This window comes from Neopelma chrysocephalum, unplaced genomic scaffold (genome assembly GCF_003984885.1).
Source record: "Neopelma chrysocephalum unplaced genomic scaffold, ASM398488v2 Primary Assembly neopelma1_129, whole genome shotgun sequence".
NCBI lineage: Eukaryota > Metazoa > Chordata > Aves > Passeriformes > Pipridae > Neopelma > Neopelma chrysocephalum.
In genome coordinates, this window is record NW_020897791.1 from 319,257 (window position 1) to 331,753 (window position 12,497).

The 12,497-nt window shown below is 51.8% G+C and overlaps 2 protein-coding genes across 10 annotated transcripts in view; one reads left to right on the plus strand and one right to left on the minus strand.

Annotated features, from left to right (window-relative positions):
• RHPN1 (rhophilin Rho GTPase binding protein 1) overlaps positions 1–3,002 on the minus strand; it is a 40,561-nt gene extending 37,559 nt beyond the window's left edge. For 4 of the 9 annotated variants that reach the window (XM_027698562.1, XM_027698560.1, XM_027698561.1 and 1 more), the window contains exon 1: positions 1,568–3,002. In XM_027698562.1, the coding sequence (XP_027554363.1) occupies positions 1,568–1,669 (102 nt within the window). In that variant the 5' untranslated portion in view covers positions 1,670–3,002. The remainder of the gene's footprint in view (positions 1–1,567) is intronic. The other 5 variants (XM_027698566.1, XM_027698558.1, XM_027698557.1 and 2 more) reach the window with 5 other exon arrangements.
• A 3,355-nt stretch (positions 3,003–6,357) lies between these two features.
• The window catches only part of LOC113974978 (DNA topoisomerase 1-like), a 10,429-nt gene continuing 4,289 nt past the window's right edge, over positions 6,358–12,497 (plus strand). The window contains exons 1-8 of the mRNA XM_027698581.1: positions 6,358–6,429; positions 7,025–7,121; positions 7,368–7,458; positions 7,583–7,662; positions 8,109–8,199; positions 9,780–9,838; positions 11,982–12,054; positions 12,192–12,281. Of these exons, the coding sequence (XP_027554382.1) occupies positions 7,081–7,121; positions 7,368–7,458; positions 7,583–7,662; positions 8,109–8,199; positions 9,780–9,838; positions 11,982–12,054; positions 12,192–12,281 (525 nt within the window). The 5' untranslated portion in view covers positions 6,358–6,429; positions 7,025–7,080. The remainder of the gene's footprint in view (positions 6,430–7,024; positions 7,122–7,367; positions 7,459–7,582; positions 7,663–8,108; positions 8,200–9,779; positions 9,839–11,981; positions 12,055–12,191; positions 12,282–12,497) is intronic.

The following is a 12,497-nucleotide window of genomic DNA, read 5'->3' on the forward strand; positions in this document are numbered from 1 at the left end:
TTTAGGGTTTAGTTTGGGGGTCTGAGGTTCAGTTTAGGGTTTAGTTTAGGGTTCTGAGGTTTAGTTTGGGGGTCTGAGGTTTATTTTCGGGTTTAGTTTGGGGGTCTGAGGTTCAGTTTAGGGGTTTGAGGCTCAGTTTAGGGTTTAGTTTGAGGGCCTGAGATTCAGTTCAAGGTTTAGTTTGGGGGTCTGAGGTTTAGTTTAGGGTTTAGTTTGGGGGTCTGAAGTTTAGTTTAGGGTTTAGTTTGGGGTTCTGAGGGTTCTGAGGTTCAGTTTAGGGTTTAGTTTGGGGTTCTGAAATTTAGTTTAGGGTTTAGTTTGGAGGTTTGGGGTTTAGTTTGGGGTTTTACAGAGTTTCTGCAGGTTTCTTCCTTTGCCTCTTAGGGAACAAAACTAACATTGAAATAGCCCAAAAAATCAACATTGATCCAGGTTTTCCTGCAATTCCAAAGCCCCTTCCAGCCCAGGGGTGGCTGTTGATGCCCAGGGGATGGCAGGGATTGGGGTGGGTGTCACCCTGAGGACAATCCCCATGGATTTCACCCCCCTCTCACTAATTAAACGAGTTTAATGAGCAGATTGGGCCCATCTCACACCCACAGCCGGACTTTCCCGGAGGGGTAATTCCCAAGGGAAAACTTCCCAGGAAGCAACTCCAAGAGCAAGAGGAGGGACGGGCACTACCCAGCTGGACTAACTTCCCGTGGGCAGGAAGGAGGAAAAACCCCCAAAATCCAGGAGACTTTGGTTCAAAGCAGCCACTGGGAAGTTGTGGATGGAGCCGGAGGAGGGAGACGGGATCCGGGAGTGGAGTTTAGGGATGATGAGCTGGGAGAGAGGGTTGTGTGGGTCTTTTCCACACTAAATCCCACCTGAAGCCCTTCCTGATGTGTCAGGCCAGGAGGCACCTGCACCCCAAAAACAGGCACCCCCAATATTCCATTGGGGAATAACGACAGGGAAGAAAATTGATGGGAAACAGACCCCAAATTTAACATTTATCCAGGTTTTCTTACAATTCCAAAGCCCCTTGGAGCCCAGGGGTGGCTGTTGATGCCCAGGATTGGGGTTGGTGGCACCCTGAGGACAATCCCCATGGATTTCACCCCCCTGTCACTAATTAATTATTGTAGACCCATTATTAATTATTCCATTGGCTCCCAGGGGACAAAACTAATGAGAAACACACAGAAATAGCCCCAAAATTAACATTTATCCAGGTTTTCTTGCAAGTCTCAAGTCTCTTTGAGCTCAGCAGTGGGTGGTGATGCCCAGGGGATGGTCCTTGGTTCCCATGGATCCCACGGGGACACCGAACCGGCCCCCGGGATCCCACGGGGACACCAAACTTGCCCCCTTCAATCCCACGGGGACACCAAACTTGCCCCCTTCAATCCCACGGGGACACCAAACTTGCCCCCTTCAATCCCACGGGGACACCAAACTTGCCCCCTTCAATCCCACGGGGACATCAAACCAGCCCCACGGATCCCACAGGGACACCAAACTGGTCCCATGGATCCACCCCTGGCACCCCACAGCCACCCCTGGCACCCCACAGCCTCACCTTCCGAGCGCTCCCGTTCTTGGGGCCGTGCAGGAGGATGAGGCCACCGTCCCTGTCCCCATTCCTGGGGCCATCCAGGTTGTCCTCCTCGGGGGGCATCATCTCCAGGGATGCAGCATCCACAGAGTAGGGGAGTGGGCCCACAGTTGGGGGCTCCTCTTCACCCCACAGGGTGGTTTGGGGGCTCCTCTTGACCTCACACGGTGGTTTGGGGGCTCCTCTTGACCTCACACGGTGGTTTGGAGGCTCCTCTTGACCCCACACGGTGGTTTGGGGGCTCCTCTTGACCCCACACGGTGGTTTGGGGGCTCCGTGACCCTTCCTTAGGCTGCTCTGTTTGTCCTGGACTAGCCCCCAGTCCTGTCCTAGGTTTAGGAGGGGGCTTAAACCCCCTCTAACCCCTGCTCTGTTCCTCTGGAATTCCCCCTGCCCTTCACATCTGGCCAGATGTGAGCCCACAGCCCCTGCAGAGATATCCCAGGGAAAGGGTGGGACACAAACCCCACAGATCCCCTTTTTAAAGCTACCCCAGGTGGGGGGGGGGGGGGAATTTAAACCCCCCAAACTCCCCTTGCAGAGCAACCCCAAATATGGGGTTAAACTCTTCTTGCAAGAGCTGCCCTAAATATTGGTGGGGATTTAAACTCCTCTTGCAAGAGCTGCCCTAAATAAGGGGGGGTGTTTAAACCTCCCCAGACCCCCTCGTAGAGCTACCCTAAATAGGGGGAAGGTGTATTTAAACTACCAAAAACTCGCCTTTCAGAGCTACCTCAGATGGGGGGAACCCCCAAAACTCCCCTAAATGGGGGGAGAAGGTTCAAACCCCCAATAATTCCCCTTTCAGAGCTACCCCAGCTCGGGAGGGGGGGTTAAAGTCTCCCAAACCCCCTTTACAGAACTGCCCTAAATGGGAGGGGGATGTTAAACCCCCAATCCCCCTGTAGAACTACCCTAAATGGGGGGAGAAGGTTCAAACCCCCACTAACTCCCCTTTCAGAGCTTCCCCAGCTGCGGTGCGAGGATTAAACCCCCCGCCCCTTGCAGGGCGACCCCAAAAAACGAGGGTGTTTAAACACCCAAGAACTTCCCTTACAGAACTACCCCAGCTGCGGAAGGGGGTTAAACCCCCCAAAACCCACCTTGCAGAGCTCTCTACAGGGGTTAAACCCCCTCCCCTTACAGAACCACCCCAAAAGGAGAGTGGGAACCCCCCAAAACCCCCCTTTCTAGAGATGCTCCAGCCACGGGAACCCCCCAAACTCCTTTAAAGGGCCAAACCCCGCCGCCCTACAAACTCTTCTGCGTTAATATCCCACCTCGGACGACCCCAAAGTCTCGGCTCGGTGTCCTCGCTCAGCCCCGGAGCCCCCGCCCGGCCCCGCCGATCCCAAATCCCGGCGCGATCCCAGAGGCGGCTCCCTCGCGGCGCGGGGGATAAGCGGGGAGGGGGGGCGGGGCGAAGCCCCCTGTCAGCCAATGGGAAAGCGGGACGGCGCTGATGGACGGCGGCACCGCCCAATGGGAGCGCGGGGGGGCAGGACCGGAGGGGCCGTTGCCCCGGGCAACGGGGGGAATTAGAACGCGGGTGACGTCACCGGAGGAGGGACTTGAGGCCGCGCCCACGGGCGGGCACAGATGGGAGCGGCCCCGCCCCCGCCACACATCTGGGGAGGCGTCCGAGCCCAAACATCCCAGCCACATCTGGATGAGCCCAATTACAACCAGGAGCCGCCCCCCTGTCTCGACCACATCTGGATCTGGGCTCTGCTTCTGCTCCCTGAGTAACAGCTGGAACGGGTTCCCTCCCACCCTGGACACATCTAGATGACCTCCCGCCACAACTAGGTGCCCCCTCACCATCCCAAACACATCTGGGTGCCCGTCCTGCTCCACAACCCACACCTGGGCACCCGTCCGATCTCACCTTGGGCACATCTGGATGATCCCATCTACAACCAGGAGCCGCCCTCGACCACATCTGGGTGCCCCTCCCACCTCCCTTATTACATCTGGGTGTGTATTTGATCCCACCCCAGGCACATCTGGATGACCCCAACTGCAACCAGGTGCCCCTCTCACATCTGGGTGCCCCTCCCACCTCCCGTGCTACATCTGGGCGAATGTCCACTCCTACCCCGGACACATCTGGATGAACCCACCCACAACCTGGAGCAGTTCTGCAACATCTGGGCCGGTTGTGCCCTTGCCCTGCCAAAGCCACCAGGGGTTTCTCCTGTACAAACCATGACATAACATGAAATATAATTAAAAAAATACGTGAAGAAATAAAATACAATCCATTTTATTCTTTTTTCCAGGCCAATCCTGCCCCATTTTCCCCCTCTGAGCTGTTGTCCCCACGAAAAGGCCCATAAGTGATTACCTGAACCTTAATTAAGTTAATGAGCCCAGGCTTGGGTGGGATGAATCCCACTGATGTCAATGGGACACAAAGAATTCCAGGCAGATCCAGCTGTTTAACAAGGGGGAAAAAATTAGCCCAGCATTAATTTTTTTTATTTATTATATATTTATATTTATATGTAATGTATTTTATATAATTTTATATTATTTACCTTTATTATTTCTATTTTTCTATTTAATATATTTTCTATCATTAATAAATAATTTATATTCATTATTCATATTTATTTAATTTATAACTGTCTAAACATATTAAACCGAATTCCACCTTTCCCAGTCATTTTTTTTCCTCATTGGGGCATCAAGGATTGTGTGATCCCAAAGAAAGGAATATATTAGGAAGGGTTTTCTCTCTCTCCTGGATTTCCCAATCCAGAAGGAGCTGCTGGACCAGAAAGGTGGAATTATTGATTAGGAAATCTTGAGATATTGGCACTGATACATCCCCAAACTGCTCATTGTGGTGCCACCAAACTGTGCAGAGACCTCATTCCAGTCTGGTTTTCCCAAGGGATGATCCAGCCCCACTTTGTGGTCCATGTTCTCTGGATGGAGCCATCCTGCTTCCATTCCCCCAATTCCAAAGGGAAAATCCATCAAAATCCATAAAACTCCTCTTAATGATCAAGAGCTTTGCCCCAAGTCATGCTTGGGTTGGACGGACGAGCAACTGGAGCTGATCCAGGTCAGGACAAGCTTTTCCCAGCTCACCCACCCTGTAAATCCCACTTTTTCCCATCATGGAGATCTCAGGCTTGGGAGAAACCTTCTCCAAGCTGAACAAATCTTATGGAATCCATGGAAAATGGAAGCACATTTAACATAAGCCAGTCCCCGGGTTGGAAGGAGGCGGCCGAGGGTGAACAAGCCCCGGCACGAAGTTGTCCTTCCCTGCTCCCCCTCCCACCCCTTCCCAACCTTTCTCATCCAGCAGGAAAGGTGGCTTGGATGCATTTTTCCTGGGGTGGTGCAACAGGGATCAAAGAGGCTTTCCCAGAGCCAGCCCTGCCTCCAGGACTTTCCCCTCCCGGCTCCTTCCCAAGGGAACACATGGCCCCGCTACTCGTCCCGAATGGGGATCTCAGCAGGGAGCAATGACTCTTACTGGCCCCAGATCCAGCTTTTTCCTGGAATTATAGAATGGTTTGGGTTGAAATGGGCTGTGAAGATCCCTCTGTCTGGTAGGGGGAAGAGATTATTATGGGATGCCTCAGGGAATGAGGTTGCCATGAGGAGCATCTCCCAATCCAGGGCCACCAAATCTCAGACAAACAGAGATGATTCCTATTGTGCCAGAAGAGGTTTGAATGGATGGAATGAGCCTCTGAAAGACCCCTGGATAAAATAAACCCTGTTTGGGAAGGCACAAGGCTGGGAAGCTGAAGAGGATGGAGATTCCAAGCCTGGGCAAAGCATGAGCAGATCCCTCCAGGAATCATGGAATGTTTGGGTTGGAAGGAGTCTTAAAGATTGTCTCATTCCAATCCCCTGTCATGGGCAGGGACACCTTCCACTAGCCCAGGTTGCTCCAAGCCCCATCCAGCCTGGGCTTGGATACTTCCAGGGATGCAACAGCCACAGCTTCTCTGGGAATTCCATTTCAGACCCTCACCACCCTCCCAGCCAAGAATTCCTTCCCAAGATCCCATCTAACCCTGGGAAGCCATTCCCTGTGTGCTGTCCCTCCATCCCCTGTTCCAAGTCCCTCTCCAGCTCTTCTGGAGCCCCTTTAGGCTCTGGAAGGGGCTCTCAGGTCTCCCTGGAACCTTCTCTTCCCCAGGCAGAACATTCCCAATTTGGGAAAAGCTTTGCTGTGCAAACCCCTGTTGTCCCTGTGCCCCAACTTCTGTTGTCCCTCTGCTCCATCCCCTTCCCAGGTGTTCTCCTTAGGCCTGGCTGAGGATGGATGAGCCCATTCCATGCTCAGCTGCAATGAGGTTCCTGATGACCCCCATGGGCAGGTGGAAGCAATGGACTCATCCCATGAATAGGGCTGGAGAGGAGCCCTGGGAAGGGTTTCAGGATGAGGGTTGGAGGCACCAGAAATCACCGTCCTATGGGATCTGGGCTCTGCACCACTGTTTGGGCTCCGAGACTCCTCCAAATCCAACCTGATGGATGAAAAGCAGCTGGATTTGGGAATAATTTAATTCTGTGATTGGAGAGGGAGGACTTCCTGCAAGGTAGGTTTTCCTAAATTATTTTTAAATCCATATATTTGGCCCCATCCTCCACCTGAGGGGTGCAAAGCATTCCCCCCTGGGGGTCTCCTTGCTGCTGCTTAAGGGGCTCTCCCTAAATTTGGGGCTAAAACTTTCTTTCCCAGGGTGCATTTTGGGCTGGGAACCTCCCATCAGGCTCGGGGGGCCTTAAGTAAACTTCCTGGAGGAGGGAATTTCCCTCGGGAAGGTGACTGGGTGAGGTCTCCTCTACTCTGGGTGGGTTTGGGGGAACAAGTTGGTCCCACCAGCAGCTCTGGGTGCTCCTGGTGCAACAAAGTCTGGGAAAACGTGGAAGTTTTCCAAGTGTTTTCTACTCCTTGAAAAGTTTAGCTGATGTTTTCTGGTGCTTTGGCTCTTTCTTCCTTGAGAAGTCCCATTTTTTTCCTTAGCAGGGGAGGTTTTTCATGGAGTGGGAGGACCGCCTGGGTGTTTAATATTAGCCTTATTTCCTCCATCCTCTGGGTTTCCACGGGGAGCAGGGATTTGGGAGGGTCTGGATGTTGCAGCCACAGGAAAGGGAGGTGAGAGCTGGGGGATCTCTCTGCTCTGCTGAATTACTTTCCAGCATGATGGGAGCTGGGAATTCCTCCCGAAATTCACAATTTAGGGGGATTTCCCTTGGTTTTTTTTTAGCAGGAATTTTATTTTTCCCACCTCCCAGAGCAGCTCAGGGGCTGAACTCAAGGATTTCTTGGTCTCTTTGGGTCCTTGTTAAAGCTGAGCTTGACCCTTTGGGGTTGAGCTTTTGGGGTTTTCTCTGGGAGAAAATTTGGGATTCTACCAGCCCCGGGGTGTCTCCCTGTTGTTGCAGGGACATCCTTGAGGACTCTCCCTTAACATTCCCAAGAACAGCTGGATGAGGGAGCCATGGGAGTCTCAAGGGACAGTGAGATGAAGAAGAGCAGCAGGTGGGTCCTGTGGGGTGTGGCAGGGGATTTTAGGGGCTCCAGCATTACCTGATCACTCTGGATTTCCTGGGAATTTCAGGCCTAAAGGGATCAAGCAGAAAAATCCCTCTAAATTTCCTTTTGGGTGCCCTGGAAATCAGGGTTGGGCAGTGTGGGATCACACGCTGGATTATTTTCCCCACTAAGGGGTTTGCTGTGGGTATTCCCTGCTTGGCTTCGGTGGGATCAATTTTTCCTTGTCCCCAGGAAGCGAAAGAAGGAGCTGGAGAAAGGGCAGGAGGTGCCAAAGGAATTCAGGACAAAGATTGGGAAGAAGGAGCCGGAATGTTCAGTGCAGGTACCTCTTTATTCCCCACTGGGGTGACCCTGGTGACTGTCCCAAAAGTTTTATGGAGGGGAAAAAAAACAACCCTATGGCATGAACTTCCTTCTCCCTCACACTGCTCCATCCTGGTGCAAAGTTCCCTGTAGGAAAAGGGAAGAAGAAGGAGAAACCACCAGAGGTCGAGGAGAAGCCGCTGCAGGAGAACGTCATCAGCAGGTGAGTCCTGGGGACTCCACCCAGGGAGGAGATGGGATCTCCAGGGCTCTGCTCCCTCCAGCTGGGATCATCCCATGGGAATGTCGTGTCCAGCTCTGCTTCCCTTGTGCTGCCTGGATCGTCAGAATGGTTTTTAATTGGGAGAAATAAAGGCATGGAGGGACAGGACAAGGGGGGATGGGCTTAAAATGAAGGAGAGAGGGTTTAAGTTGGATGTTGGGAAGGAATTCTTGGCTGGGAGGGTGATGAGGGGCTGGGATGGCATTCCCAGAGAAGCTGTGGCTGCCCCATCCCTGGAAGTGTCCAAGGCCAGCTTGGAGCAACCTGGACTAGTGGGGGGTGTCCCTGCCCATGGAATGAGATGATCTTAAGGTTCCTTCCAACTCAAACCATTCCACGATTCCTAAAAAACGTGTTTTCCTTCTGTCTCCTCCATGTCCAAGAAGCTCCCTAAAGCAGGAGGCTGCAGGAGGGAAAGGTCTTGGCTCAAGCCCGTGGAATGGGATCCAAGCTGAGGAAGGAGCTGCCCCGGGCTCGGTACGTGGTGGTCTCGGAGCTGAAGGATTTGGGAGCACTCCTGTGGTTTGTTCCCGAGGGATCTGTGCTGGTGGTGTCCTACAGCCTTGAGGATGTGGGAAAGCCCCTAAAAGGGATATTTGGAGTGTTTGGAGTTAAATTAAGGAGTAAATTCCCTGTGGGGTTGGATCAGTCACATTTTGGTGTTTTCCCGGGAGCACCAGGGCATGGGGGACTCTGTCACTTCCCAAGCATAATGTTGGGATTGGTCTCATCCTGCAGCATCTTTCCTGAGGGATTTGATCTTCCTACCCCATCCCTGGAAGTGTCCATGGCCAAGTTGGACAGAGCTTGGAGCAACCTGGAATAGTGGGAAGTGTCCCTGCCTATGGCAGGAGGTTGGAACTGGATAATCTTTAAGGTTCCTTCCAACCCAAACCATTCCATGATTTTTGGCTGATCCTGGCCAATTCCTACAACATTTTGCTTTGTCCACATTAACATTTCCCACTTTTCCTCTTGTGGAAAACCAGCAGAGAGGCTTTTTTTCCCAACAGGATCTAAAATGTCAGCAAACTCTTTCCTGGCTGGAAAAACTGAAACCACAGCCTGGAAACCCCCCCCCCGGGGGGGAGGGGGGGCTGTGATCCATGTCCTGCTGTTCCTGGTGCAAACATCAGGAATCCACAGGCAGGATTTACTTTGGAAGGTCATGGTTCCTGAATTTCCCAATGTGATTCCTACCAGCAGCCGTAGGATTGTGAATCCCAGAGCAGGAATATTCCCAGGGAACGAAAGTTTATGTTGTCCTAACCAACCTCTAATTAACTGAGGTTTTGATTCCCCCTTTAATGAGTTCACCCAGCAGCTGCTTTCAAGAAAAAACCCTCTGTGGTTTTGGGGTTCCTTTGAAAGAGAAACTCGGGAAGGTGGAATTTCTAAGGAGAGGCTGGATGCTTGGAGAGGGTTGGAGGAGCTTGGGATGGGTTTCAGGGTGTCTGGTGTGGTCAGGAGCTGAAAAAAATCTGGTTTCAGCTTTGAGAATGAGTGTGCAAACACTATAATAAGATTCCTGGTGGCCTCCAAGGGGTTGATTTTAGGGTTTGTGTCCCCTCTGAGCTCATTTGCTTCCAGGTTCCGTCCCAATTTTCCTTCTATTTTGTCCCTTTCTTGTGTTTCCCACCCTGTGGCTTTGTCCTCATCCCTTTTTCCCTCTTGCCATCTGCTCCAAGGGTGATTTCCCATCCTAAGGGCCAAGCTGGCACTTGATGCATCTTTATTATGGAGCCATCCCATTCCTATTAGTCCTGGAATTCTATCCCAGCAGTGAATCCAAGGAGCAGGTGGTTGAGGAGGGGTAGAGCTCTCGGGTTTTTACTCCATAAAATACTTTAATAGTGTTGTTGGAAGGAAGGCAGGGATTTCCTAACCCCAGAAAAACCTCAAGGCTTGGAAAATCTTGGCTGGTTTGGGCTCCTGGTTTCCAGCCAAGGAGGCCAAGGAAGGGGAAACCGGTGGCAGGATGAGGGGCTGGGTGATTTTTGGGAGTGATGCTGCTCTTGGGATACCTGTTCCAGGTCACCTTTCCCAATATATTCCAGGAGGAGACCAAAGCAACCCTTCCCCAAGGGCCATCCGTGGAGCTCCAAGACTCTTCAGGGTGAGTTGGGTCACTTTTTGGGATGATTTTTACCTGGAGAATTGGGAATTTTGTCCTTTTTCTTCTTTTTTTTTTCTGAGGTTGCACAGCCCTGGGTCACCAAAACCAGCAGTTGGTGCCTCCACTGAGCAGCTTCACCGGTGACACCTTTCCAAAAACATCCCGAGGGGGATTTAAGGCCCAATCCTGGGATTTGAGGGTGGAGAAGGAATGTCCTGCCCCATCCAAGCTCCCTGAGTCAGCAGGGTGGGATTGCTCAGCTGCAAACACCTCTGGAAACAGAGAGCTGGGAACAACCAACCTCCCAAATCCTGGGAAAAGGCTGTTCCTTCCCTCTCCCTGGGCTAGATCTGGGCGGAGATAAGAAGCTGAACTCAGACTAAAGCTGGGCCTAAGCAGGCTAATCCTCTCTTGCCTCTTCAAAATTCCCACTGAGAGGCCTTTAATGAGACCTCTGGAAGAAGGAGCCGATCCCAGAAAGTGGCAGGAAGGACTTTGCCTCCTGAGTCACGGATCTGTTAATGAGATTGGAAGGGCTGAACTTGTTTTCCTGGGATATTTTTCCCTAAGGAGTTTAGTGGGGATGGCGTGACGTGCGTTCCAGCTGGAAAAAGCAGCTGGCTCCTGGTTTGTTTTTTTTTTTTCTTGGGAAATTTGTTTCCATCCCAAAAATTCCTGTGCCCTGTGTTGTCCCACATTAAGGTAACTAAGGATCAGCCTAAATTAATATGGAGAAAAGGGCCAAAAATCTCACTTTCTCTTGTAGAAACTGTGTGGGATGTTTTGGATAAAAGCAGGAATTTGTGGCTCTTCTGTTTGGGCTCCCCTGGAATTCCAGGAGAGCCATCCCATCCCTTCTGTTGAGCCTCCTCCTTGGGAGCGGGAATGTGGTTTTCCAGCTCCTTTCTGGGTAGGATCAGGGCTGTGCTTCCAAAGTGGTCCTGCTGAGGGGTGCCAGGAGCTGGGAAAGGCAGGGAATGGGGCTGATCCATGGGCTGAGCTCAGCTCCAGCCTTGTCCAGCAGGGAGAACTTTCCTGGGAGGTGACAATGATTCCAAAGGGACAGAAACAAGTTTCCATGTGGACATGGAGGCACAGTCACCTCCAGCCTGGAATCACAGAGGTTGGAAAAGACCCCAGATTTCCATGTGGGACCAGGGGACACCATCACCTCAACCCTCATGGAATCATTAAGGTTGGAAAAGACATCCAGGATCATTGAGTCCAAGCACTAACCCATGTCCCCAAGTGCCACATTTACGTTTCCTGGACGCTTCCAGGAGGGATGGTGATTCCAGCACCTCCCTGGGCAGCCCATTCCAATGCTTGCCCACCCTTCCAGTGAAGAATTTTCCCAATATCCATCCTAAATCCACCCTGTGGAGATGTAGCCTTGGTTTAGGCTGTGCTTGCTACTCCTTCCTTCCTATTTTGCTTGGAATTTTTTCGGGGGGAACCAGAGCAGCTCCAAGATGATGTTCCCAATTCCCTGCCTGGCTCAGAGAAACCTTGGGAGGAGTTATTTTATAGGGACAGGTTGTGCATTGTAATCTTTCCCAAATCCCAAAGAAATCCCAAAAATTCCAGTGGTCTCTGTGCTGAGCAGGGAAACATTCCTACGTTCCCCACCCATATTGTGGATGGAAGGAATCGTGGATCTGGACACTCCTTGTCCTGCAGCTTGTTGTGGAAGTTGTGTCCTTCCCCGTCCTTCCCCGTCCTTCCCTTCCCATCCTCAGGCTGCCTTGGGATGAAGGAGCTTGTCCCCACAATCCCAGTGATCCCATTTCCTCCTCCACTGTATCCATGGTATCCAACCTGATCCTGCCTGTCCCGTGTGCTGTTGGTGCTCCCAAACCTTGTAAACTTTTCCCCTGAGGTTTCTCTGGGAATATTCCCTTGGAATATCGCCTGTTTGGTCTGGAGACCTTGTGGTCCTGCTTTTTTTTGAGCTTCCTCATCCCATCAAATCCACATGGGATAAAACGTGGATATTTGGGATATCTCCACATGCCATAACACCTGTGGAACTTCCCTGGAGGAGAAACAAGGACTTGTCTGGGAGCAATTCCCTAATTTTGGATGGAAGAGGTGGAGCTGGTACTCCCCAAGGTGGTGAGAAGTGGCTGGAATTTCGTTGTAGGTCCCAGGACAAACTCTGGGAAGCAGGACCTGCAGTGGGACAGCAGCTCTTGGAGAGCCAGCATGGAATTGGGGTAGGAAATCTGGGAAGAATGACACTCCCTGGACCTGATCCTGCATGGAATACATCCCTCAGTCACTCCTGGGCTTTGGGATAACCTCTCTCCTTTCCCAACCTCAACATTCCTTCCCTTCTGGCTGCTTCCCACAGATCCCAAAGCCAAGTGATGGTGTTGCTGGTGGGATTTCCTCCCCCTCTGGAGATCCTGGGAATTTGGAGATGGATTTGGAGCTCGCAGATGTGAGGGAGGAGGAGGAGAAGGAGCTGGATCCCCCTGTCCCACAAAAGGAATGGGATTCCCAAGTCTTGAAAAGCAAAAAAAAGGGAAGAGAGAAGAAACAAGAAGAAAAGAAGGAGCAGGAAAAGGGATTGAAGAGGAAAAGAGGGAGGAAGAAGGATAAACTTGGGAATGGGATTGAGGGAATTGAGGAGGAGGAGGGTGATGGGGGCAGGAAT